The sequence below is a fragment of the Gadus morhua genome, chromosome 5 (genome assembly GCF_902167405.1).
Source record: "Gadus morhua chromosome 5, gadMor3.0, whole genome shotgun sequence".
NCBI classification, from domain to species: Eukaryota; Metazoa; Chordata; class Actinopteri; order Gadiformes; family Gadidae; genus Gadus; species Gadus morhua.
This window is the reverse complement of record NC_044052.1, coordinates 21,874,848-21,901,149: the sequence shown is the minus strand read 5'-3', so window position 1 is coordinate 21,901,149 and position 26,302 is coordinate 21,874,848. Positions and strand designations below refer to the sequence as shown.

General features: G+C 49.6%; 3 protein-coding genes and 8 non-coding genes across 16 annotated transcripts; 1 reads left to right on the top strand and 10 right to left on the bottom strand.

Annotated features, from left to right (window-relative positions):
* Window positions 1-6,617: 6,617 nt before the first annotated feature.
* On the bottom strand, window positions 6,618-12,538 carry cinp (cyclin dependent kinase 2 interacting protein). 6 transcript variants are annotated; one of them, XR_003976852.1, is made up of 7 exons: window positions 10,798-11,239; window positions 10,155-10,320; window positions 9,117-9,222; window positions 7,963-8,092; window positions 7,210-7,553; window positions 7,003-7,062; window positions 6,618-6,873 (listed from the first exon to the last, which is right to left on the bottom strand). XR_003976852.1 is itself a non-coding variant. In XM_030357367.1 (6 exons), exons 2-6 carry the CDS (start codon window positions 10,802-10,804, stop codon window positions 7,351-7,353), a joined length of 612 nt encoding a protein of 203 aa, XP_030213227.1. In that variant the 5' UTR covers window positions 10,805-10,903; window positions 12,517-12,538; the 3' UTR covers window positions 6,618-7,350. The 6 variants fall into 6 exon arrangements, 2 of the variants coding, with proteins under 2 accessions (XP_030213227.1, XP_030213226.1); XR_003976850.1 differs by having other exon boundaries at window positions 7,003-7,553; XR_003976851.1 differs by having other exon boundaries at window positions 6,618-7,062.
* On the top strand, window positions 12,104-18,833 carry im:7136021 (uncharacterized). The gene is made up of 4 exons (XM_030357339.1): window positions 12,104-12,839; window positions 14,246-14,437; window positions 17,782-17,989; window positions 18,134-18,833. The coding sequence occupies exons 1-4, from the start codon at window positions 12,161-12,163 to the stop codon at window positions 18,390-18,392; spliced, it is 1,338 nt and encodes a 445-aa protein (XP_030213199.1). The 5' UTR covers window positions 12,104-12,160; the 3' UTR covers window positions 18,393-18,833.
* A 203-nt stretch (window positions 18,834-19,036) lies between these two features.
* Window positions 19,037-25,491, bottom strand: dkc1 (dyskeratosis congenita 1, dyskerin). Its single transcript, XM_030357325.1, has 14 exons — window positions 25,426-25,491; window positions 24,815-24,864; window positions 24,640-24,726; window positions 23,721-23,812; window positions 23,258-23,442; window positions 23,071-23,135; window positions 22,736-22,862; window positions 22,340-22,470; window positions 21,798-21,941; window positions 21,353-21,473; window positions 20,573-20,795; window positions 20,151-20,205; window positions 19,673-19,828; window positions 19,037-19,301 (listed from the first exon to the last, which is right to left on the bottom strand). The coding sequence occupies exons 1-14, from the start codon at window positions 25,439-25,441 to the stop codon at window positions 19,239-19,241; spliced, it is 1,515 nt and encodes a 504-aa protein (XP_030213185.1). The 5' UTR covers window positions 25,442-25,491; the 3' UTR covers window positions 19,037-19,238.
* On the bottom strand, window positions 19,443-19,520 carry LOC115544649 (small nucleolar RNA SNORD83). Its single transcript, XR_003976972.1, has one exon. It is a non-coding gene; the product is annotated as a small nucleolar RNA SNORD83 (small nucleolar RNA).
* LOC115544650 (small nucleolar RNA SNORD83) lies at window positions 20,012-20,089 on the bottom strand. The gene has a single exon (XR_003976973.1). It is a non-coding gene; the product is annotated as a small nucleolar RNA SNORD83 (small nucleolar RNA).
* Window positions 20,879-21,082, bottom strand: LOC115544673 (small nucleolar RNA SNORD17). The gene has a single exon (XR_003976995.1). It is a non-coding gene; the product is annotated as a small nucleolar RNA SNORD17 (small nucleolar RNA).
* LOC115544648 (small nucleolar RNA SNORD83) lies at window positions 21,570-21,647 on the bottom strand. Its single transcript, XR_003976971.1, has one exon. It is a non-coding gene; the product is annotated as a small nucleolar RNA SNORD83 (small nucleolar RNA).
* Window positions 22,171-22,304, bottom strand: LOC115544672 (small nucleolar RNA SNORA36 family). Its single transcript, XR_003976994.1, has one exon. It is a non-coding gene; the product is annotated as a small nucleolar RNA SNORA36 family (small nucleolar RNA).
* On the bottom strand, window positions 22,587-22,664 carry LOC115544647 (small nucleolar RNA SNORD83). The gene has a single exon (XR_003976970.1). It is a non-coding gene; the product is annotated as a small nucleolar RNA SNORD83 (small nucleolar RNA).
* LOC115544651 (small nucleolar RNA SNORD83) lies at window positions 23,539-23,617 on the bottom strand. Its single transcript, XR_003976974.1, has one exon. It is a non-coding gene; the product is annotated as a small nucleolar RNA SNORD83 (small nucleolar RNA).
* Window positions 23,932-24,135, bottom strand: LOC115544674 (small nucleolar RNA SNORD17). The gene has a single exon (XR_003976996.1). It is a non-coding gene; the product is annotated as a small nucleolar RNA SNORD17 (small nucleolar RNA).
* Window positions 25,492-26,302: the final 811 nt, after the last annotated feature.

The window sequence follows — 26,302 nt, the reverse complement described above, 5'->3', positions numbered from 1 at the left end:
ATTTAAATTTAATTAAATACAAGGCAAATTTAAGTAAAAATGTGTTTCAATTCAGCGGTCACAAAGGACCTGACTAGGACCCCCAGTGTTCATTCATTAAAGGCAGTGGCGGGTCTAGACGTGGCGGGTCTAGACGTGGGGGGTCTAGACGTGGGGGGTCTAGACGTGGGGGGTCTCTTGCTGTGCACCAATGAAGTGTCCTGACGCCTGCTTCTCCTCCCCAGAGTGACGGGGGCCCGGCCGCAGCCGTGGGCCTCAGGGGGGTCCAGTCCAGGGGCCCGGGTCGGCCCAGGGGCCGCGGGCGGGGGCGGGGCCGTGGGAGAGGCCGGGGCCGCCCTCCCGGACCCCCAGCCAAGGTGCGTACATCAGAGTCGTGTTAAAGGGGACACATTATACCACCAGGTGTGTGTGATTAGCATTTACAAGCTAGGTGGCCACGCCCACTGGTGATGTCAGAAGACGCAGATTTTCAAAAGGGCTTGTAAATGCTAATCACACACACACCTGGTGGTATAACATGTCACCCTTAACCCTCCCCAACCATGGTGTGTGTATGAGTGTTGTGTACCCCATTCTAAAACATACTTTTAACCCCCCATGTGCGAGTCGCGACCGGAGCTCCATGCATTATGGGGGTCACTAGGGCTCATTCACACTACCTCCGTCCGTCGTCGGATCTCATTGTCTTTGCATGGGGCACTCGCGTAATGCGTTGTGGGTCCGTCCGTCCATTCGGCTCGGTGGCCTGCGTCAAAAAGTGGAGAAATGTTAAACTTTTCAGCCAGCCCCAGATCCGTCAGGAAATCAGATCGCGCAAAATACACTCCACGCGTCTACTGGATCCATTTTGCAATAATAAGCAGGAAAAATCCGGCCGTTTTTTTAAGGAAATGTGGAATGATGGGATTGTTTTTAGTCTCCTGTGTGTGTCACCTTTTAGTATTTATATCCACACATCCCGTTGTAGTGGGAAGCGATTTGTTTGGCTGCAGTATGCGTCTACGAAGACTAGTCCCCTATAGGGCAGACGCGCCCTCGGTCATCCGTCGACGGACGCACGTAGTGTGAGCGAGGCGTTGTGGTTCTTTGAGGACCACGATGGTCATGAAGGTGTCCTGCCCCCCTAGGTGCTGATCGGCGTCCCAGGCAGGCGGGGTCGCAGAGGGAGACCACCAAAGCTGGGGGGCGCCAAAGCCAGCCTAGAGCAACAGACGGAGAGGAGGAAAGAGAGACTGCAAGAGGTCTGTCTGTCTGTCTGTCTGTATCTGTGTCTGTCTGTCTGTCTGTCTGTGTCTGTCCGTGTCTGTCTGTGTCCGTCTGTCTTAGGGATCGACCGATACAGATTTTTTAGGGCCGATACGATACCAATATTTTTTCATCAGCCTTAGCCGATACTCCGATATGCCGATACCGATATTTAGAGCCGATATTTAGAGCCGATACTGCTTTTGCTCCCTCAATCATAAAAATTACACTGATGACAAATGTTACAAGTCTCAATTTAAAAAAAGGAACATTTATTGAACTTCAATATAAAAAACAATATTTAACAAATAGTGAAAACAGGTGAGGTAAAACAAGTAAGAAAAATTAGATGAGCAATATTTAACAAATATTAAAAACTGGTGAGGTAGAACAAGTAAAAAAAAAAGCGAAAAAATATCGGCGAAAATCAGCCGCATATCGGCCAATACCGATACACGTAAAAAACGCTAATATCGGTCGACCGATATATCGGTCGATCCCTAGTCTGTCTGTGTCCGTCTGTCTCTCTGTGTCTGTCTCTGTCTCTGTCTGTCTGTCTCTCTGTCTCTGTCTGTCTGTCTGGTGGAGAGGAAAAGAGAGATTGCAAGAGGTCTGTCTTTCTCTTCATGTGTGTGTGTGTTTTACTGAAGGTCCATTGGTGTGTATATTAAGTGTGTGTGTGTGTGTGTGTGTGTGTGCGTGTGTGTGTAGCTGGTGGAGCAGTGTGAGGACCAGGAGCTGTTGGAGGTGGTCCTGCCCCGCCTGGCCAAAGCCCTCACCCTCTGGGAGCTGCTGCTGGCCAAGGTACCGCCACTAAGAACCAGCACTGTTGACTCATTAGTACCCTGGACTCATTAGTACCCGTGACTCATTAGTACCCGTGACTCATTAGTACCCTGGACTCATTAGTACCCTGGACTCATTAGTACCCTGGACTCATTAGTACCCGTGACTCATTAGTACCCGTGACTCATTAGTACCATTTACTCATTAGTAATGATTACTATCACTATTTATTACATTTACTATTTACTCATGATTACTATTACTACTTTTACTATTTGCTGATTACTATTAACAAATATTACAATAGCTAGTATTACTATTCCCAAAAATAGAGTCATTTGGCCGACTCTCTTCTGAGCAAACTGAACAGTGAGTACGTCTGTGAGGAGTAGGTCGGGGTCAGTCTACTCTAAGGTTACTATGTGCGTGGTGGGGGTTGTGGTTGTGTGTTGCTGCAGGTTGAGAAGGGTCCAGCCAAGCCCCATTTCCCTGACGTGTACCGCGAGTTTGAGTCTTTACAAGGGCAGGTCCGCAAGATGGCCCAGGAGTATATCTGCAACCCCCAGGGCATGAACACGGCCCTGGAAGTCCGCAATATAGAGGTACGCTTTCAAAATAAAGGTACACATTCAATATAGAGGTCTGCTTTCAAAATAAAGGTACACATTCATTATAGAGGTACGCTTTCAAAATAAAGGTACACATTTATTATAGAGGTATGCCTTTAATATAAAGGGACGCCTTTAATATGGAGCTGCGCTTTTAATATGGAGGCACACATTTAATGCCTTTAATATAAAGGGATGTCTTTAATGTAGAGGTACGCTTTTAATATAGAGGTACGCAGTGCGCTTTCAAATAAAGCTTCACATTTAATATATAGGTGTGCCTTTAATACATAGGTACTGTTTTAATATATATGTACGACTTTAATAAAGAGGTACACATTTAATATAGAGGTACGGCTTTAATATAGAGGTATGCCTTGAATCTAGAGGTACACATTTAATATAGAGGTATGCCTTTAATCTAGAGGTACACATTTAATATAGAGGTATGCCTTTAATCTAGAGGTACACATTTAATATAGAGGTATGCCTTTAATATAAAGGGACGCCTTTAATATGGAGGTACGCTTTTAATATGGACGTAGGCTTTTAATATAAAGGGACACTTTTAATATAGAGGTACGCCTTTAATATAGATGTACAACTTTAATATAGAGGTACGCTTTTAATATATATAGGAATGCTTGTGATATAGCTGTACGCCTTTCATTATAGGGGTATGCTTTCAATGTAGGGGTAAACCTTTAATAGAATATATATACCTCTAGGATATAGGTTGTGAACCCAGTTAGTTAAGATTGACACTTCTTCGGTTGAAAGATTGGGTTAGTCTTGTTTTTCTTTAGAATGATTAGAAACGCCCCTTGTGTTTCCCTACGGCTGCGTGGCAGACTTTACATCACGTCCTAATGACTGCTTGTACTACAGGTCGCTAAATCACTGGGGATCTTCGACGAGGTGAACAAGCTCAAAGTGGTCCCCGGTTCTGCTCAAAGCTCGTCCAACCTGGCAACCAAGAACGTGCGCTATATGGAGGTAAACAAATATGGACATAATCTACAGACCCAAATATTTTACACGTTGTACGATGAATATAATATAGTAATCCATCTCATGTCAATCTATTGTCCAACTAAATACTGTAATATGTGAACATATCGTAGAAATCCCTCTTCTGTTTCCTCAATACTTGAGATTATACGACTAGTGTGCTGGAATCAGTGATGATCATTTCGTCCCTTGCTTCCAGAACACCAAGATGCTGCCCCCGTCCAAGAGGTTCAAGATGGAGAACAGAGTTCCTGTCCAGCAGAATGGAATAGAGAACCCCCCCAAAGGTACTGCTACACAACGCTACACAACGCTACACAACCAACCGTCAGATAGCTGCCTTTGGGACCTCCAACACAGCCACAGGTTGGGATAAGGCTAAGGGTTCTGACATGGTTAAGGGGTTCTGATGAGGTTAGCGTTAAGAGGTTTTGATGAGGCTAAGGGTTCTGACATGGTAAAGGTTAAGGGGTTCCGATGAGGTTAAGGGGTTCCGATGAGGTTAAGGGGTTCTGATGAGGCTAAGGCTTCTGACATGGTAAAGGTTAAGGGGTTCCGATGAGGTTAAGGGGTTCTGATGAGATTGGGAACGGATTTCTTGGGGTTGGAGGAGCTGGGGTTTGTATGTAACGTTGTGTTTTCACGTCATGTACTTTTTGTCTTCTTCAGTTACAGTTGGAGCCAGGGTTCTCCCCCCCACCTCCCCCACCACCACCACCACCACACCCTCCTCCAGGTAGCTACCGCCTCCATGTGACGGAGACAACTCCTCTCTCAGATCTCCGTGTGACGGAGACAACTCCTCTCTCAGACCTCCGTGTGACGGAGACAACTCCTCTCTCAGACCTCCGTGTGACGGAGACAACTCCTCTCTCAGACCTCCGTGTGACGGAGGCAACTCCTCTCTCAGACCTCCGTGTGACGGAGGCAACTCCTCTCTCAGACCTCCGTGTGACGGAGACGACTCCTCTCTCAGACCTCCGTGTGACGGAGGCGACCTGCGATAGAACCTCATTTAATTGGAGAACCGTTGCAGCGTTTAGCGGTTCAGTAACACCGTCATGTTTCTCTTTGTTCCAGCTCCTCCACCCTGCTGCTTCCCACGCTCCCCCAGACCCTTGCTCCCTCCACCTCCCTGACCTCCGTCACTCCCTCCTCCACCTCCCTGACCTCCGTCACTCCCTCCTCCACCTCCCTGACCTCCGTCACTCCCTCCTCCACCTCCCTGACCTCCGTCACTCCCTCCTCCACCTCCCTGACCTCCGTCACTCCCTCCTCCACCTCCCTGACCTCCATCACTTCCTCCTCCTCCACCACCCCTTCCTTCTCCTCCTCCCTGACCTCCATCACTTCCTCCTCCTCCTCCCTGACCTCCATCACTTCCTCCTCCTCCTCCCTGACCTCCATCACTTCCTCCTCCTCCTCCCTGACCTCCATCACTTCCTCCTCCTCCTCCCTGACCTCCATCACTTCCTCCTCCACCACTCCCTCCCCCACCTCCCTGACCTCCTCCACCCTCCTTAGCTCCATCACCCCCATGGAGCTGATCCAGGACCACCTGTCCAACAGCCTGGCCCCCGACAGCGAGGGGGAGCCCATGGACACCGAGGACGCGGCCCCCGGGGACGCGGCCCCGCCGACGCACCCGGAGACCGCCGCGGGGCCACAGCCGGCTGTTGTCACGGTTACCGCCCCCACTCCAGTCGCCGCGGTCGCCGCCTCGACCCTGCCCGTCACTCAGATCGTCGCCAGGGTCTCCGCGCCGACCCCGGCCGTCACTCAACAGCAGAGCGTCGCCGTGGTCACCGGCCCGACTCCCGCCAGCGTTAAAGAGGACCCCGTCCCGCCCACCGCCCCCCAGGGGCCGGCGGAGCAGGGGCCCGGGGCTCCGGACCAGATCGTGATCGTGGAGGGGCCCGACGGGACCACCATGCACATCCAGACCCCAGAGGGGGTCCCACTGGAGGCGGTCCAGGCCCTGCTGGGCATCGAGGGCTCAGAGGAGAGCAGAGCCTAGCTCTGACCCGGACCGGTTCTGACCAGCTCTGAACCGGACCGGTTCTGACCGAGAGGAGAGGAAGAACTCATCCACACACAAGTTGGATTTGACGTCTTGGATCCAAACTAGCAGATTGATCGGGGGCAGGAGGCGGGGGCGGGGGCGGGGTCCTCCCATCGGAAGGTTGGATGGAGGGTCGGACGAGGTGACCTGTGGGGTTGGAGATCCACCCCTACCACGTGTATAAATGCAAATGATCCACTTCCAGGGAATGTTAAACCAATTAAGTTCCCCAATCAGTTAAATTCCCTTCTCTCTAGTTCTTGAGAACCAGACTTCGGTTCTCCCCTGGTCTCTTGTTCCCCGCGCTCCATCCAGCCTTCTTGTACAGTAGTTCACTCAGAACACCGGTAGCAGGTTAGCCAACTAGCGCACGGCGGTTGACAGCTAAACAGTGTGCGGCGGCTACACGGTTGCTAGGTAATTAGTGTATGGTGGTTACCTGGTTGCTAGGAAACTGGTTTATGGCGGTTGCTAGGTAACTGTTGTACGGCGGTTACCTGGTTGCCAGATAGCTACCGTATGACAGTGACCTGGTTGCCAGCTTACTTGCATACCGTGGTAATCTGGTAACCGGGCAACCAGCGTACCGTGGTGATCTGGTTACCAGGCAACCGGCCAACGGTGCCAATACTTGTGTTTCAGGTGTTTTGGTGCGCCCAGTATGCTTTGTAAATTTGTAAACATTTTTCAATGTTTTCCTATCTATATATAGAGAAGTAGTCTTTCCTTTCCAATATGAAGTGTTTAGTTGGTTGTGATGTTTATATGTAGATACATATGAAAAGGATCTTTAAAAAAAGCTGCACTATTTTATTACTTTTTTATAATAAAAGACCCTGTAAGTGTCCACATGTAACCGGGGTTTGTACTACACATGGGAAAGGATGCAACATTGGACAAGAAAAGAGGCAGATGGTGTTATTTTATTCATTGTGAAGCTGTACAACCGTTTTATAATCTGTTGAGGGGTTCTGTTCCTCTAATAAACGTGTGTGATCATAAAGAGTTGTCGTCACTACAGAGTGCTACTAAATGCTTTCAGGGTTGAGGTCTGGAGTACACCCATCTATATCCACAGGGCTCTGGAGTCTGTAGTACACCCACCTATATCCACAGGCCTCTAGTACACGACCTATATCTACAGCACTCTAGTACACCGACCTATATCTACAGCCCTCTGTAGTACACGATCTATATCTACAGCCCTCTGTAGTACACGAACTATATCTACAGCCCTCTGTCGTACACCGACCTATATCTACAGCACTCTGTAGTCTCTAGTACACCGACCTATATCTACAGCCCTCTGTAGTACACAACCTATATCTACAGCCCTCTGTAGTACACAACCTATATCTACAGCACTGTAGTACACCGACCTATATCTACAGCACTGTAGTACACCGACCTATATCTACAGCCCTCTGTAGTACACGACCTATATCTACAGCACTGTAGTACACCGACCTATATCTACAGCCCTCTGTAGTACACGACCTATATCTACAGCCCTCTGTCGTACACCGACCTATATCTACAGCACTCTGTAGTCTCTAGTACACCGACCTATATTTACAGGGCTCTGTAGTACACTACCTATATCTACAGCACTGGAGTCTGTCGTACACCGACCTATATCTACAGCGCTCTGTGGCCCGTCTCCAGCAGCAGGGCCTCCAGGGCCAGCCGGCTGTCTGCGGGGATGTAGGGTTGGTGCAGCCAGCAGGAGAGGTACACCATGCACAGGTCCTGGGGCCCGGTGTGGGCCAGCTCCTGCAGCACCCTCTGCTTCAGAGCCAGCTCCTTCTGGTAGCACTGCAGCAGGCCTGCCGACTGCTCCACTAGAGGGACACGAAAACATATCAAAGGTGGAACACATTGTTGGTCTGACAGGCTGCTACTACTACTTAACGTCATTGGCACGGTAGAGGCCATGGCTGTATCGTAGGCAGACCTTTCCATATATTGTCTCTATATTCTATAAACTATTGACATGGTAGCGAAGCATCCTCTATTTTGATATTGTGATCGATATAAAATATATGACAGCAGCTGTGAAGGTAGGCATTAAGTAGTCTCATCTGTGAGGTACAGACAAAACGTATCGCGTACAGAGATACATTTTCAGCATTTTGTTCTAGTTTCTACTATTAATGTAAATGTTTGTCTGTCCCCTGTTGTGTCCCCGTAAACATCCCGTCAGGGGTCCATAAAGCCCCCCCCCCCCCCCCTCCCGTGAGGTAAACCCACCGAACAGCTGCGTCGGCCAGCTGTGGAACAGTGGGCCCCCCCGGCCGGCCGCGCCCCTCTGGAAGGTCTCCAGCTCCAGGACCCCCCGCTCAGACGAGGCCAGGCGCTCCATCTTGGCGACGATGGACGCCTGGTGGACAGACTCGGTACTTCATCACCACGCCCGGCGCTCAACAACAACCAGCGTCTCAACTAGAGTTCTCGTGCATAATATTATTTCTCATTTCATTTCATTTCTATTCGATGTTCTACTCTTATCTTTTATGTATATGTATTTATATTAGAGATATATATATATTATAGATTATATTTTATTCTTAATATTTGTGTTTGTATATCTGGAGTTCGTGACTCCAAATAATTTCCCCCTGGGATTATTAAAGTATCTATCTATAGTCTGTTTGTGTTCAACGTCGCCGACTGCTGTGTTGCCAGGGACTGCAGAGTGAAGCCGTGCTAGACCATCCCTTTGATAGTACCGTGACGGTGAGAGGGCGACAGTAGCTCGGGAGTTAGTGCAGGTCGCTAGTTCGATCCCCGGCTCCTCCTAGCTGAATGTTGGGGTGTCCCTGAGCGAGGCACCCTGATATCATCAAAATATATGATATGATCAAAAATTCGGTCGATAGGGTTTACATGTTTAAATGTGGGCGATAGTGTTTGAATGTGGTCGATAGTGTTTAAATGTGGTCGATAGTGTTTAAATGTGGTCGATAGTGTTTAAATGTGGTCGATAGGGTTTAAATGTGGTTGATAGGGTTTACATGTTTAAATTTGGTCGATAGTGTTTAAATATGGTCGATAGGGTTTACATGTGGTCGATAGGGTTTACATGTGGTCGATAGGGTTTACATGTGGTCGATAGGGTTTACATGTGGTCGATAGGGTTTACATGTGGTCCATAGTAGTGTTAAATGTTCTTTTCCCTCTCTCTCCACCTCATCCCTCACTCTCCACCTCAAGCTGGTGTGTGGTGAGCGTTCTGGCGCCGATTGGCTGCCGTGCATCAACCAAGTGGGTGCTACATACTGGTGGTGGTTAGTGAGGTCCCCCCCCCTTCACTGTAGGCGTCTTTGAGTGTCTAGAAAAGCGCTAAATAAATTCAATGAATTATTATATCTCTAGATGGAGATGTGACGGGGGTAACTACCCACCATCTTGCTGACCACACCCACAAGCTCGGAGCACGCCTGCTCCAGGGGACGGCCGGGGTTGGGGGGCGCAGAGCCTGGCGGGGGGGCCGCGGCCTCACCGGGAGACCTGGGGGGGGGGCACACGGGGGGTCGTTAGTGTGTAGTGTTGTGTTAGTGTGTAGTGGTGTGTTAGTGTGTAGTGGTGTGTTAGTGTGTTAGTGTGTGTTAGTGTGTAGTGGTGTGTTAGTGTGTAGTGTTGTGTTAGTGTGTAGTGGTGTGTAGTGGTGTGTTAGTGTGTAGTGGTGTGTTAATGTGTAGTGGTGTGTTAGTGTGTAGTGTTGTGTTAGTGTGTAGTGTTGTGTTAGTGTGTAGTGTTGTGTTAGTGTGTGTTAGTGTGTAGTGGTGTGTTAGTGTGTAGTGGTGTGTTAGTGTGTTAGTGTGTGTTAGTGTGTAGTGGTGTGTTAGTGTGTAGTGGTGTGTTAGTGTGTAGTGGTGTGTTAGTGTGTAGTGTTGTGTTAGTGTGTAGTGTTGTGTTAGTGTGTAGTGGTGTGTTAGTGGTGTGTTAGTGTGTAGTGGTGTGTTAGTGTGTAGTGGTGTGTTAGTGTGTAGTGGTGTGTTAGTGTGTAGTGGTGTGTTAGTGTGTAGTGTTGTGTTAGTGTGTAGTGGTGTGTTAGTGGTGTGTTGGTGTGTCGTGTTGTGTTAGTGTGTAGTGGTGTGTGCGTGGGTGAAGGGTATGGGTCCGGCCATGTGATTAAAAGGTCACATATTATATCAGTGTGTTTGATTAGCCGTTAAAAGCCGTTTTTAAATCAGCCTGCTCTGACATCACAGGTGGGCGTGTCCACCTAGATGTGTGCTGGGTAGATCAGCCTACCCAGCGGACGGTAGCAAACGTTGCTCATCCATCCGTCACACATCTAGGTGGACACGCCCACTTGTGATGTCACTAGAGGCAGATTTTCCAAACGGCTTGTAATGGCTCTACAACACGGGAACTTAAAGGGTGATGTGTACCCTATCTCCAGAGCGCTGGAGCACTGAGGATGAGAGCGGACGCACCGTTTGAGCCGCTGGTCGACGATCTTCTCGGCCACGCCCGAGCCCTCGTTGTTGAGCTTCTCCCAGCGGAGGATCAGGTTGTGCCAGTCGGCGGCGTTGTCCTTCAGCTTCCGCCCACTTCCTGTGACCGCACTGCACTTCCTGCTCTCCGATGATGGTGATTGGTCTGGAAGTAGGGAAAAGAATGGGATTATAATGCAACAGCAACTCTACCCCTCATCGACCCTACCTAGAGGTCCCTAACCTAACCCTACCCCTAGGTAACTGACCCTAACCTAACCACTACTGACCCTAACTTAACCGTACCTTGAGGACCCTAACCTAACCCCTAACCTAGCCCTCACCTAACCCTTACCCCTAAAAACTGACCCTATCCTAACCCTATATCACTAACCCTAAGCTAACAGTACCTAACTGACCCTTACCTAACTCCACCCCTATATTAATGACCCTAACCCTAACTAACTGACCCTAACCTACCCCTACCAAACTGACATACTTTCAGACATAGTAGGCTACAGTAGGTCTTCAATAAACCAGCGTAAATACATACTAAATGGATGATACAAATAATAATAGTACTATGCAAATGACAACAGCATGTTACTGTCATGTTTGCCCTGCACAGTGAGTCCCACGCTACCTTCCATCCCGCCGGCTCAACTCAGGCACGTTTTCTCCTGGACGTCAATCAAACGTCCCTCCTCCGTCCGCTGAGGACGGCTCAGCAGGCCAGGGTCTCTTGGTGTCTGGGGAACAAGTAACGTCCGACGGGTGGTTTTAAAAGTGTTTACAAACCACTTCCATGCCTCATCTGCCGTGGCAGATGCTTTGGTTCCTAATACGTCACGTCCGTTTTCCTCTCCCCGATTGGTGTTGCTAGGACGCGTTCGAATCCTGTGGGATACGGGACTTACGTCGGGAGAGATTTAATACTGCCGTATTTACAATTTAGTGAAAACGATGTGATTGGTCCAAGATTGCATGGAACTATGATTTAGGTGCATTACATTAAGTGTCCAATGTTTGTGGGCCTTCTTGTGGTGTGCAGACAGTTCTGAATATTAAATCTTACAAAAAGATACCAAATGCATGGCTGTAATTAGCTAATTACCAGCGCGAACGTGGATATTCAGAATCTCCCATAGCGCTGGCACGTAGCATTAGCACCGCCGCCTCCTGGTCAGCATCAGAAGTGTCCGCGGTGAACTCTCGCAGGCAGACACCAGGGAGCAGTGTTGCCAGATTGGGGCATATTTCCAGCCAAATCGGGAAATACTGGCTGCAGGCAGACACAGCTCCTTGTGGGGTAGCGCTGTTGGACATTCCGCGGTCCGGTCCATGGGTCACATGCCGCCTTCAAAACGCTCGGAGTTTCCGGGAAGTTCGGAGGTTTGGACCCTAAACTCGGAGGAAAGTGCTCTGAACACTCTGTTGGGTCGGAGTTTTCACTTCACAACAATGGCTGCCCATTTCATTGAAAGACTAAAGTGAACTTGCAGCAAGCACTAAGAGGCGAACTTAACACCCATTCTAAAATTTGCATTGCGATCAATTATAGCTTACAATTATAAACATCACCTGCTAAATTCTCGCTCATGTTCAACAATCGCAAGCAGTTCTAATTACTGATTAATCTGATTAAGCAAAGAAACGCAAAGAGGTCCCTGCGGGCATCCATACTTGTTGTTATGAAGTCCAGTCTCACGAACGATCTGTTTTTCCGGTTTTATATCATAGCATACGAACTTCTGAGGAGCGTTTCCTAAACACCCTTATTCGAGAAGGGAAGGTTTACGTAAAGACAAGTAAGAGCTTCCGAACCTCCGAGCTGTTTTGAAGGCGGCAACACACGGAGCCTACGTCACTCGGTACGTTTATGACGTGACGTCAGCCTCCCGACCAGCGGTGTGATCCGATCATCGATGATACGAGGTTTTGGGAAGAGTTGCAAAGTCATTTCAAGGTATAATTAAAGCTTGAGCTTTACACATGCGGACTTTACCATGCCGCTAAAGGAGTACTCTCTCCCGGAGGAGGTCTGGATTCACGCGTTCACTTTCTTGTCGACACGGGATAAACACAGCGTCCGCGCGACCTGCAGGTACTTCAGAGAAGTACTAGATAAAAATGTTTATCTTTGGAAAGATTTCTCCGTGGTCCTGAATGACTTCTCACGATACAATCGGGGGTTCTGGAGAACCCTGGCTCGCAGAAACGTCCGCACTTTGGTCCTGAGGGAAGGCAAGAAGAAGTATTTGCGGCCGCTGCCAGACGCGCTGCCGTCCGTGACAGGCGTCGCGGTGGACTACTGGTCGGAGCCGCAGCCGCTGGACACTCTGGCCCGCTTTTCCAAACTCACCAGTCTGTCGTTCCACAACTCCCAGTGTCCGCTGGACCTCTGCCCCCTGCTGCAGTTGCTGTCCCTGCAGGTCACCCGGCTCAGCGTGTGCAACGTGAAGCTCCGCTCTCCGACGGTCCAGTTTATCAGCACCGTGTCCAAGATGCGGAATCTGACGCAGCTTCTGCACCACCACGACGGGACGGAGCGCATCCCGCTGCGCGCTTTCCACGACCTGTTGAGCGGACTGCCCAGACTGCAGCAACTGTCTTGGGAGATGGTGGCCCACCGGAGCCTGCCGGACCACTTCTTCAGCCCGCCCTCGGTTCAGCAGCAGCTGGAAGGTCAGGCTCCAGACAGTGTTGTACTAAAGGGTTGATGTTCTCACAGTGGCCGACTTGACTGATGATAACGGCTGTACAACTAGACGTTTAAATACATAGGAACAAGTAGGCCTACTGTGTGTTTTTCCTGGTCCCTGTTGGAGGAGGAGAATGAGAGGATGATGATGATGATGATGATTATGATGTTGTGTGTGCGTGTGTTTGATAAATAAACCCACTTTACAGCACCTTTCAAATAGCCGAATATAGTAACAGGCTATCGTCGTTATATTAACAGCACAATCCTTAGAATCATGATGCTTAATGTACAGTTAATGAAACAGGGCAACAGTGGAGTGATTGTGGGAGACGTTTCCTCTATCAGCAGCAACGTCTGCTTCCTCATGATAAAAAGATTGGATACCAAACCCTGTGTCAACAAACGAACACTGTAGCACCCTTCAGTCAGCAGCGCCCTGCCGTCAACAGCACCCTGCTGTCAGAAGCACCCTGTAGACCACAGCACCCTAGAGAGACCGCAGCACCCTGTAGACCACAGCACCCTGTAGACCACAGCACCCTGTAGACCTCAGCACCCTAGAGACAGCAGCACCGCCAGAGGGGTCTCATGAAGACCTCCTCTGACGCACCGAAGCTCTGGACGTGTCCCCCAGGACTGAGGGGCTGTCAGGATCTGGTGTCCCCCAGCACGGAGGGGGTCTTGAGGGTCTGGTGTACCCCAGCACTGAGGGGGTCTTGAGGGTCTGGTGTACCCCAGCACTGAGGGGGTCTTGAGGGTCTGGTGTACCCCAGCACTGAGGGGGTCTTGAGGGTCTGGTGTACCCCAGCACTGAGGGGGTCTTGAGAGTCTGGTTGGGTCCTTCATGCTCCTTCCCTGTGTCGGAATTCCCGCTCAGAGCTGATTGGTGATTGGTGGAGGCGGGACGAAGATCAGAATGGTTAGTTGACTGACAGCCAGAAGAGTGGTTGGTTGACCGGCAGACGGTAGAGTGGTTCGTTGACCGGCAGACGGTAGAGTGGTTCGTTGACCGGCAGACGGTAGAGTGGTTCGTTTACCGGCAGACGGTAGAGTGGTTAGTTGACCGGCAGACGGTAGAGTGGTTCGTTTACCGGCAGACGGTAGAGTGGTTAGTTGACCGGCAGACGGTAGAGTGGTTCGTTTACCGGCAGACGGTAGAGTGGTTAGTTGACTGTCAACCGGTAGAGTGGTTAGTTGACTGTCAACCGGTAGAGTGGTTAGTTGACCGACAGCCGGTAGAGTGGTTAGTTGACCGACAGCCGGTAGAGTGGTTAGTTGACCGACAGCCGGTAGAGTGGTTAGTTGACCGACAGCCGGTAGAGACGTTGACCTACAGACTGCGGGTGTAACCCCCACGTTGTCATGTGACCCCTGACCCCCCCCCCAGGCCCACGACCCCTCCCCCTGTCCAGCCTGGAGCTGCTGAACTACGACACGCTGGTGACCCGGGAGGCACTGGCCCCGCTGGCCGGCCTCCGCAGGCTGTCCGTCCTGCACCTGTACTCCGTCCCGGGGCCCCACTGCCACCTCAGCACCTGGCTGCTGGCCCTGCCCCGGCTGACCCACCTCAGCGTCCACGGTGAGGGGGGGACACACACACACACACACAAATAAACACACACACACACACACACACACACACAAATAAACACACACAAATAAACACACGCATGCATAAAAACACATAGACATAAACACAGACACACACACACATAAAAACACATACATACACCCATAGAAACATAAACACGCACACACACACACCTGGCTCATGGGTGTGCAACGACAGAGGGAGGCCACGAAAGACTGAATAACTGCATGACGTTTAATCAAGGAAACATGAAATGTGCTACAACAAATGCACAATGTCCATCTGAACGCCAGGCAGAGTGAGCCAATTGGGCAGGGCTGCTTTATAGGCTCCCGGGCCAAGCCTGCTCAGGCCTGCTTTATCAGGGTATATGCCGGAATCATAGAGATGAATTTACCACCTTTTACTACCTCCACAATATTTTTTGCCACCAACACGACTTCAAGCAGCAGGGCGGGGGGTATGCGAAGCACCACTTACTACTTACTATAAGGTAAAAATTAGTGCTGTCAAACGATTCAAATATTTAATCGCGATTAATCACATTAATGCCATAGCTAACTCACGATTAATTGCGAGCAATCGCGATTAATCGCAAATGTTTTTTCTATGCTAAATATCCCTTGATTTCTTTGTCCCATTAATTTTTCTAATTTTAATGAAAGACTCGAGAGGAAGTAAAAGTTCAGAGTTGAAGTTACAGTTCAACTGAGACCAACCAACTGGTGGGGGTGGGGGTTGATGGGTGTTAAAAAATGTGTGAAACTAGCAAATACAACATTGTGTATGGTTAAATATGTCAGCATCCGTATTCAATGGCCTTTGAGTTATTCAACAGCTTTATTTAATGTATGCATAATGACGTGTCCTTAAATTAATAGGCTAAGGATTGCGTGCAGCAGAACGAACCATGAAAGAACAAGACGGATTGACGAGACATTCAAATATTTTATTAATCAGGCATGACACAGAAAATACAAAGACATCATGCATTTACCATTTCACTGATATTTAATCGTATTATCGTACGCTCACTAAGCCCCTTAGCTTTTTTTTCCCCAAGAAATCGGTTTATTTCTGTCTTGTCTTGCATGCGTTTGTCTGGCTCTCGTGAGTCGTCTCGGCCCCTCTTCACCACTCACACAGTGAGTGAACGAACTGTCAGCGAGTCGTGGTTCTGGGAGGAGTCGAGTCTGAGTCACTAACGAGACCAACGAGAGAGAAGAACCAGTTCGGTTCGTTCGTTTTAACGATTTGTTCATTCGAACGAATCAGTTTGCGACTGAACCACCTCTCAGACACACCCATCATCTTCTTCCTCATCGAATTTCTGTCGCTCTACACACCTCATCTGGTATAATTGATACCACGCCTCAAATATGAGAAAATGAATGTGTGGTTCCCAGACCTCTTCTCGATGTAGATCGAGATGAGGTCTGGCGTTAGCCAGGCTAGTGAGCTAGCGACCTGCGGTCTGAATCCGACAGTACGACCAAAGTGGACATCGGTTCTGGTGCCCTGTTTATATTTTAACAACACTAGACGCCCAGGATACAGTGCACTACATGTATGCCTGGTCAAAAGAATAGAAACCGAAACTGCCAAGCCCACAGCACTTCCTTGATACCCATTTGTGTACAATGTCTAAAGAAGTAACGAAACAAGGCTGTTTGCTGTGTCAACTCTCTGTCAGAACCCTTGAACACGCTGTCTTTTACCCCGGGGTCTAAGGCATAAAAGAACCTTTTGTTCAGTTCCAGTTTCCGACCGACCCTGTCAATTTATGTGCAACCCAAATTATTTTATGAGCTGCTGTTAAAAAAAAAAAAAAAAAAAAAAAAAAAAAAATAGAAAAAAGTCCTACCTATCATTCGCTGCCGCTGGAAAAAAATTATAAAAAAAAATAGAAAAAAGTCCTACCTATCATTCGCTGCCGCTGGAAAAAAAAAATAAAAAAAATTCCCTAACTACCCATGACCTCAACTGACAACCAACAGGAACCAATCTTTAGAGGTCTGCACTCCCGCGGGACGCGACGCACTGTAGTGCGGCATGGGACAAAAAATGAAAGCTCATTGCGGGTGCGGGCGGGATGATAGAGGTGCATTTGCGGGTGCGGGCGGGCGGGATGATGCACTGCACTCACGCAAATTAAATATGAGGGTAAAGTCAAATATACAAATTATCATGAAGCCCTCATCAATAAGCAAAACCTACTTTTCCAACAACTTTTCCTTCATGGTCGAAGCAGCAGCTGTTTCTTTAACCTTTTCATTTTTCATTTTTCATTTTGACGGGCTGGTACCGACCTGCAGTTTTTAGTTTTTTAGTATGTGACTGTTGTGTGTTTCAGTTACTAAGGCCTATTTAATATTTTGTATGGTTGAAAACATGCAGGCTTACCAATAAATGTGTTACCAATACTGGTAGCCTAAGGAATTATGTGCGCGCTCGTTTTTTCCAAGCCAATGGACAGGCCTTTCCTGAGACAGAAAGTGAACACCCATCCTTGCGGGCATTTGCAGGCGGGAGCGGGATATAATATCATAACTGCGGGCGGGAGCGGGTCTAAAAATTACAGTTCTTTGCGGGAGCGGGTGGGAGCGGTACTGTACAAGGCGTGAGCGGGAGTGAATATTGTGTCCCGCGCAGACCCCTTATAAAGAGCTGCTCCCCTTCGCACGACGCCGCTGCTGATGACTGCTCGAAGCGTTGTGTGATGTAATCGCTTTAATGCCGTTCCATGTCACATTGATCGTTTCTTTAATTGATCTTTTCGTTCTTGAGGTGGTGGTGAAAAATGTACTACCAAGTCAAATTGCGTTTGTTACCTTTTGCTACCTTTCAAGGGCCTTCATTTTTAATTTTATTTTTTACTACCTTTTACTACCGCGAGGACGCCCTGTTCATACAGTAGGCTCACAAGCCAAGCCTGCTCAGGCCTGCTTTATAGGCTCCTCAGCCAAGCCTGCTCAGGCCTGCTTTATAGGCTCCTCAGCCAAGCCTGCTCAGGCCTGCTTTATAGGCTCCTCAGCCAAGCCTGCTCAGGCCTGCTTTATAGGCTCCTCAGCCAAGCCTGCTCAGGTGCGCCGCATCTCACCAATAGGTGTGGCTCCGCCCCCAATAGGTGTGGCTCCGCCCCCCAGCTCCCTGCACACAATACACAAGCAGCAAACCACAAAGGCAACCCGTAACAACACACACCAACACATAAACACACACAATCACTCACACCCATACACTATCAAAACACACGCACACAAGTGCACGACGGGTTCTCTGGGGCGGAGGTGTGACGTCCCTGCTGTTGTGCTTCTCCCGGGGGCGTGAAGGGGGCCACCGTCTGGGGGCGTGGGCCGCCTGCCTGCCCCGGTCCGTGGTGGGGCTGACGCTGTGCGTGGACCTGACCCTGGACGACCTGGTGGTGCTGGGGGCCAGGCTACCCCTGCTCCAGCACCTCCACCTGGAGCCCTGGGGGGCCACGGGCTACGTAGCCCTGGTCCCGGAGCTCTTCCCCCAGCTCAGGACCCTCAAGATACGGTCAGACGTCTCCCCTCTGTTCATCACATTGCATCTTTTAAAGTGCGCTATAGTGAGCGCGTGTGTATCTACATGCCTTTCTATATCTATCAGATGTAACACGGTAAAGTGTGATGCCGATTAATCTTGTGTCCTTCTCTCCAGTCATCACAACGTGCCAGAGTCGGACTTCCTTGGCCTCGCCCTTCTGGACAAACTACACCATCTAGAGGTCTTGGACTGGTACTGCGGTCACCGCCGGCCGGCCGAGGGCCACGCCCACATCCGGCCGGCCGGCGGCCACGCCTCCACCAGTCCTCGGCTGTCTAACCTCATAGCGCAGCTCCGACAACTGACCAATAACCGGGTCCACATCACCCCCAAACGCCAACAAGACCCTCTCTTATGCCAGTGTCTTTCATAGGTGCGTCGGTCGCACGTCGTGATTCCCAACGGTGTGATTGTACTGCGGTCACATGAATTTTCAAGATGTAGTATGAAGTGATTCTGCTGAAAAGGTGCCTACAAGGAAATGGAACCGAGATTCCTCAGTGCTGAAAGAAATTCTGCTTTTGTAATTCCATCTGGGTACCAATGTTGCAATTCGGTTTTTGAAACTCAATGCATGATGAAATTGGGTGAGACACTGCGCAATACTACCATTTTTACTTTAATTACATTTTACACTATTTAGGATTAAAAATGAATGACTGCCAGATTGAAGAAATATATTGTTTTGAATCAACAGAATGCCTGAAGTCAACCATTACTGACCGGTCTAGGCAACGGTCATGTACTTAATCCTGGTGAAGCGATGATAAATGTTAAGTAAAATGCAATTATGTATAAAAAAAAAAATCTTTAATACATGACAGGTCATTGAAAAACAACCCCCCCCCCCCTTTACTTAGGCTTTGGGAGAGCCGTTTATATAAACAGGTTTTACATTTTATACATCTTTTTAAAACCAGCAATCCTGGAAGTGGGCCAGATAGGGAGGGGGTCTAGGTTACCATGACAACACCACAGGGCTGCGAGTTCATTTAAGGCAAGAACAGACTTTCAACATAAAGAGTTGGGAGGGTCCACCCAAAAACATTTTAGTTTTTATTTACAAAATGCAAATGTCTGCAGCGGGCGACCGCAGACGTCTGGAAACAGACGTGTAAAAAAACAAAAAAAAAGGGCAACTAAAAGATCCAGAAGGTACTTCAGCGCACCGCGTCAGAGACGTATTGTCATTTGAGTCTCTGCTCCGGCAGCAGAGGCCTCACTCCGAGTCCTCCGCTGTCTTCTTCTTCTTCTTTTTCTTCTTCTTGGCACTCTCCTCACCCTGCAGGGGAACGGGTCAGTGGGGGAAGCGTGAGTGATCATTATAGTATAATTTCTATAATGCAGGTGAACGCTAAACTTAAAGCTGCAGGCTTCACAGTGCGCGGGACGCCCCCTAGTGGACGAGGCGGTCCCTGCTACAAGCCATCAGTCAAGGGTGATAGATATTTGGTCATCCTCGCACATAGTGCTCACGCATCTATATAGCTCATCATTTGGCTTAAAGTACCTCACTGTAATTAAATTAAATATATATAATGCAGTCTGTCCTTCATTAGTTGGAGGACGTTTCCGCCAATAATGTAGTGACATTTTGAGAAGAATTTCAAGAGTATACACGTCATTTTTTCGTGATCTTTAACCACTCCTCACCGCTTCTGGGGTCTCCTCCGGCGCTTCGGGTGGCGTCACCTCCACTTCCGCCTCCTCGTTTTTCGGTTTCTTCTCCTTTTTCTTCTTCTTCTTCACCTCTGTGCTGGGCGTACTGGGAACACTGGCCGCTTCTCCGTCGCTATCCTCCCTCTTCCTCTGCAGAAGAAGAAGAAACGGGGAAACTACAGTCAACATTGGCCCAAATGAAAGACTGAAGTGCAGTCATTCTGAATTCCACCAGACTTCAGAATAAAGTAACTTGGGTGCTACTATGGTCTCCTTGACGACCAGAAGAGACTACCTCCAAGTGGCGGTGGTCTAAGGGGCGTCTCTGCTACAAGCCATCAGTCAAGGGTGATAGATATTTGGTCATCCTCGCACATAGTGCTCACGCATTTATATAGCTCATCATTTGGCTTCATGTAGCTCATTGTTGGTGAATAAAATGAATAATGCAGCGAAACTAGAGAATACCAACCTTAGCTGAGGCGTCCCCGGCCTCTACGGCCGCCGGCTCCTTCTTCCCCTTGCCACTGAAAGAAGAACGAACGGGCATTAGCCACCATGTTGTGCACATCCCTCACCAGATTACTGTGACATTGTTCGTTTTCTTCACCGACAAAACATTTTGATGAAGGGACTTTACTCTATTTCATCAGCTGGTTGGGGCTAGTCAACTAGTACCGGTCTGAAATACAGCTGGTTGGGGCTAGTCAACTAGTCCCGGTCTGAAATACAGCTGGTTGGGGGCTAGTCAACTAGTCCCGGTCTGAAATACAGCTGGTTGGGGGCTAGTCAACTAGTCCCGGTCTGAAATACAGCTGGTTGGGGCTAGTCAACTAGTCCCGGTCTGACCTACAGCTGGTTAGTTAGTGCTAGTCACCGGTGGCGGGTCCATACCCGTAGTCTACGTAGCCCGTCTTCCACTCCCCGGGGGTGCTGCCGTTGGGTTTGCCGTGTTTGTCCAGAAGCCCTTTCTGGATCATCATCTTCTTCTGGCTGGCCTTGGGGCCCAGGCCCCACTTGCGGGGGTACGTGTCTCGCTCCATGATGACCCGCTTGATCTTGGCCACCACGCCGTGGTCACACGTGGAGATCACCGCCGTGGTCATCAGGGCCACGCCTACAAACACAAGAGCTCAGGTCAGTCCGCCGGTTCAACGCGGCCAAACTCGGGGCAGGCCGGAGCCTACTGGTGACGAGCATGTGATCAGAGGTTTAAATCGTCTTGGTTACGCCGAGCCCCATCGTCTGCCCGCCAGGCGACCACCCCGCCAGACCCCAGCAGAACGCTGGGGGCGGAGGAGGGGGCGACTGACGGTACGCCCGGGGCCAGAACGGACCCGGGAGAGCGCAGAACCCGGAGCCAGCTAGCACTCAGAGAATGGATAAACAGGTTCATCACTTCACGTCGCTCCCAACCCACCAGTAGGACCCCCAACCCACCAGTAGGACCCCCAACCCACCAGCAGGACCCCAAGGGCTCCACCAGACATGGACCACTTCCACATCACTAGTGTACAACGAGTCATCCGTAAGACATTAGTTGACGGTGATACTAACTTATCATCTGCAGCATCAATAACCGAAGCCACTGTCGTCCCAACCATCCACCCATTACTAGATTGGACGTTTGCAACCCCAACCAGGTTACCCACGGCAACCAGAGCCCAGACTCACCGATGCAGATGGCCTCGCCCTTGGTCGTTATGACGACGATGTCCTGGTTGATCTCAATGCCGTCCTCGTAGCGCAGAACGCCCGGCAGCATGATCTTGGCCCCGTAGCAGATGGCGTTCACCTGCGATATGGAACACACGTCAGAAGGCTAAACTTAAAGCTGCAGGCATCACAGTGCGTGGAATGCCCCCTAGTGGACGAGGCGGTCTCTGCTACAAGCCATCAGTCAAGGGTGATAGATATTTGGTCATCCTCGCACATAGTGCTCACGCATCTATATAGCTCATCATTTGGCTTAAAGTACCTCACTGTAATTAAATTAAAAATATATATAATGCAGTCTGTCCTTCATTAGTTGGAGGACATTTCCGCCAACTAATGTAGACTGATATTTTTTGTCGGACTCCTGTCTATACGTTGGCAGTCCACTGCCGTCTTGACTCACCGCGCTGTCCTTCATCACCAGCCTCTTGTGCGACACCATCAGCTTCTCCAGGGGGTAGATGACACGCCGCAGGTACGTCTCGTCCTTATTGTGGTCGAACTGCCACTGGGCGTCCAGGACGTCGTGCATGGTCACCAAGTTATCCTGAGGAACCACAGCCAGTTAGAGGAACCATAGCCAGTTAGAGGAACCATTCCCAGTTAGAGGAAGACAACTCACGGACCTACGCCATTAGACAGGAGTATTTGTATACATTTCTAATCTTTTGTATTCAAATTAAAAATGTGAGGTGCCATAGTGAGGAGTATAAAGAACTTAAAATCGACGGGGCGCCAATATTCTACCAAAACACAAAGGGACATCTTCAATGATCGAGTGTTGACCGGAGTGAAAGACAAAAGCCAAACACGTTGACAGTTGGACATCGAGTCACTCCGCCCGTTTCTGTGCCAAAGGTTAATTACCAGAACTGGGGAGGAGCCCAGAGCTGAACTCAACACTTTGGGATCAGGGTACAAAGGGTGGGGGGGGTCTAGTCTCACCGTCTCCCCCAGGACCCCGGAGCGGACCCGCCGCAGCTCCTGCATCTGACCTCCGACCCCCAGCAGCAGGCCCAGGTGAACGCACAGCGTCCGGATGTAGGTCCCGGCCTCACAGCTCACCCAGAAGATCCCTACCGCACAAAGAATAGGGTTAGCTCAACGTCACCGAGGACCTCACGACTAGGGTTCTCTCTAGTGCTTTTATCCAAAGTGAAAAAGTCATTCACAGCAGAGTCCTTCAACTACAAGCCATCAGTCAAGGGTGATAGATATTTGGTCATCCTCGCACATAGTGCTCACGCATCTATATAGCTCATCATTTGGCTTCAAGGAGCTCATGGTTAATTAATCGTTTGATTCATAATACAGCAGAGACCGAGGACAAGCTGAACTCACCAAGCCTCCTCTCCGCGTCGTACTCGATCAACTTGCTCTCGTAGATGGTCCTCACTCTCAGTTGTCGCTTGACGGCCGCGATGAGGGGTGGGCGCTGGAACAACGCTCCCGTCAGCGTCTCAAGACCCTACAGGACAAGAAGGCGGCACTTCAGAGCCCGTGGGACCAGACACGGAGCTGCACATCAGAGCCCGTGGGGCCAGACACGGAGCTGCACGTCAGAGCCCGTGGGGCCAGACACGGAGCTGCACGTCAGAGCCTGTGGGACCAGACACTGCTCTGGATGACACTATAGAATGAGACATTAGTCGAGGGACACGAGCCGAGACACTTACCCTAGCTAGCGTGTGTTCGTTTTCGATAGCATTGTGCAGCCGTACTATTCCCACATACTCTTTGCCTGCAAGGGACAGCAGAAGAGTAGCGAGAGGGGCCAGTTTAGTGTCGGGCAACAGCCACAGAGATAGATGCCTCACTGTATCACCTAGTTTACTGCGTCGTGTGTGTTGCGCCGCTACGTACCGGCGCTCTGCTGGGACTTGACCAGCCGCGTGGCGCGCTCCACGCACACGATCAGACAGCCCGTCACTTTGGGGTCCAGGGTGCCGCTGTGGCCCGTCTTCTCCACCCGCAGGATCCGGCGGATCCACGCCACCACCTCGTGGGACGAAGGGTTGGCCGGCTTGTCCAGGTTGATGAAGCCGCACCTAGGGGGTTGAACAACTCAGTTAGTCCGTACTAACCCCCAGGGAGCACGTCAAGACTAGCCTTCCACTGGGGGACAGAGTGTCCCCCCCGCTACAAGCCATCAGTCAATGGGTGATAGATAGTTGGTCATCTCCGCACATCGTGCTCATGCATCTATATAGCTCATCATTTGGCTTCTTGTGGCTCACTGCTGCTTATTAAAGCTAGGATTCTTCCTGTTAGCTCAAGCGCTAAAGGCGTTTCCTCGGACTGAGGCCGAGCCGGGAGGGTCTCTTACCGGACATAGTCCGCGATGTCCCTCTTCAGGGGGTTGGACCCGTTGGGGAGGGGTGTGTAGTGGGCAGTCCTGATGTTCAGCTTATCGAAGTTCTGCAAAACAAAAGACCGATGTTACAGTAACTGCACTCGAGGTTTAAAGACATGGAAACAATAAATGAAATCCACAACATAAGGGGCGACCCACAACGGAGCCTACTGGTGACGAGCATGTGATCAGAGGTTTAAATCGTCTTGGTTACGCCGAGCCCCATCGTCTGCCCGGCAGGCGACCGCCCCGCCAGACCCCAGCAGAACGCCGGGGGCGGAGGAGAGGGCGACTGACGGTACGCCCGGGGCCAGAACGGACCCGGGAGAGCGCAGAACCCGGAGCCAGCTAGCACTCAGAGAATGGATAAACAGGTTCATCACTTCACATCGCTCCACCAGTAAGACCCCCAACACTCTAGTCAGACCCCCAACCCAGTAGGCCACCCAGGGCTCCAGACCGTGGACAGACACGGACCTCATCGACATTTAGTGTGCAACGAGTCAACATTAAGGTATTAGTTGACTATGAGACCATGCCTGTAACTAATCATCTGCAGCATCAATAACCAGCATTAGATACACTTCCTGCTCATCGGAGTTTCTAGGCCGCAGTGATTCAACCTTTGACCCCATTTCTTGCTTGGAAAAAATATGCAACCCCAACCAACTTCAGTGCATCTACCTCAGTACTAATTATCAACGTCTGCCGGTGAACGTAGTCACTTTTAGTCCCACTTTTAGCACGGCCATCAGTCAATAAAAACAGAACATGTATTCATTACTTTTATTGCTAAATTGGATCATCAAATGTCCACAGCTAGTTCAGCTCCGGAGCGACTGGTTCTGACCCATTAGACACACAAAAAAATGATTGTAGACTCGGGACCCACCTTGAGTAAGAGAGGCCATTGCGACGTGTCTAACGCAGCCGCCTTAGCTTCTGGTTTGATGAAGAAGTCGCCGGTCTGTTGGATGTCCTGTAATAAGACCATTTATTAGTTATTTAATATCACACTGGTAAATAATAGATCGTTACGGATGTAAAGCTGTGTTGCTGATACATACCCCAACATCCTCCTCCATCACCTTCTTCGACTTCTTTTTCTTTATCGATCCTGCGTGTGGAGAAAATGTTAATTATGTAGTCGACACATTTTAAATGTCAATTTTGCAGATGAAACAGATTATGGAGCGGCGTCACATCCCGCACAAGGAGAACCCCACGTGGCACAGAGGCCGGCACGTGGTGCTTACGGGCCATGTGTGCTAAGCTAACTGGCTAACCTGCGCTACATGCTAACATGTGGAACAGGCCCACCGTACACTTGTGTTGCGATTCTGCATTTGGTGGAAGCTCATGCAACACAAACAACGTATTGAACATATTTTCACAACAAGACGAGCAGCTTTCCTGAGTAGTGTGTACGTCACACTTTATTAACTTGACTGACAAGTATTTCATGCAAAATAATCCCTGTTCATTCAAAATATACACTTGGTATTCAATCATCTAGCATGTGCACTGAAAGTAATTTAGGCTGTTTGCAGAGCATTTACCCAGAGGTTAACATTATAACATGCTGCAGAGATTGATCCTTAACACCTGCACGTAGACTAACTTCACAGTGCAAAACTCACAAGATAAGTGGCAAATAACAATTTGAACAACAAATTACCTTCTAAGTCCGCCATCTCAGCATGCGCTTTTAGAATGAAAACCCGCGTGTGCCCCTCTTTATATGAGCCCTCTTCCACTTCCGCCGGGTCGTCGACGCCCTGACGTCAGTGAACGTGATGGCTCGTGCGTAGCTACTGCCACATAGCGTCCGGCGCGGTCACAACAGGCACAGACCGTCCTATTCACTAAACAGGTGGTTCTCGTACCCTAAGGGGTACTTTGGTGTACTGCAGGGTGCATTCAGAAAATTTACAGTAAATAAAGTGAAATATAATTGTAAGTTTTAAAAAGGAAGAGATTATTTGAATGGGATTCCCCTCTCCATGCTCTGACCCTCCCCTCGGGTTCTGCTTCATTACCCGGGAGCAATTAGCCAACAGTTGCATTAAGCACAGGCCCATGTTTATCACTAAATTGTTAGTATTTGCACCCTTTTAATGTTTACACTTCCAGATAGAACACGCATACATTATTTATGTTCATTTTATTTTATTTCATCGCAAGATTGTACCAGGGAAGGGGGTACTCATCTGAAGAAATGTCTTAGAGGGGGTACACTAGTATAAACAGTTCGAGAACCACTGCACTAAACTACTTACTGATGAGGACACCGTGCAGGTTTCGGGGTTCGATTCCCACTGGGGCCACCTGTTGTCTGAGGGTGAGTAAGTTACTAACATACACTTTGTATGAAAGCATCAGAGCCTTCAGGGCCAGACATCAAGCTCCCACGATGTAATGGGACCAGACATCAAGCTCCCACGATGTAATGGGACCAGACATCAAGCTCCCACGATGTAATGGGACCAGACATCAAGCTCCCACGATGTAATGGGATTAGACTTGAAGTGAAAAGTAAAACGGATGTCAATAAG

Excerpts from the sequence above, each read along its gene's own strand:
- cinp (XM_030357367.1), bottom strand. Across the intron at positions 9,223-10,154 it reads GTCGACCAGCGGCTCAAACG|GTCTCCCGGTGAGGCCGCGG; the intron begins GTGCGTCCGCTC and ends CCCCCCCCCCAG. Across the intron at positions 8,093-9,116 it reads TGGGTGTGGTCAGCAAGATG|GCGTCCATCGTCGCCAAGAT; the intron begins GTGGGTAGTTAC and ends TCTGTCCACCAG.
- im:7136021 (XM_030357339.1), top strand. The coding sequence starts at position 12,161 with ATGCCGCTAAAGGAGTACTCTCTCCCGGAGGAGGTCTGGATTCACGCG. Across the intron at positions 14,438-17,781 it reads GACCCACCTCAGCGTCCACG|GGGGCCACCGTCTGGGGGCG; the intron begins GTGAGGGGGGGA and ends GGGGGCGTGAAG. Across the intron at positions 17,990-18,133 it reads CTCAGGACCCTCAAGATACG|TCATCACAACGTGCCAGAGT; the intron begins GTCAGACGTCTC and ends CCTTCTCTCCAG.
- dkc1 (XM_030357325.1), bottom strand. Across the intron at positions 22,863-23,070 it reads ACGAACACACGCTAGCTAGG|GGTCTTGAGACGCTGACGGG; the intron begins GTAAGTGTCTCG and ends CTTGTCCTGTAG. Across the intron at positions 21,474-21,797 it reads TGGTGATGAAGGACAGCGCG|GTGAACGCCATCTGCTACGG; the intron begins GTGAGTCAAGAC and ends TCCATATCGCAG.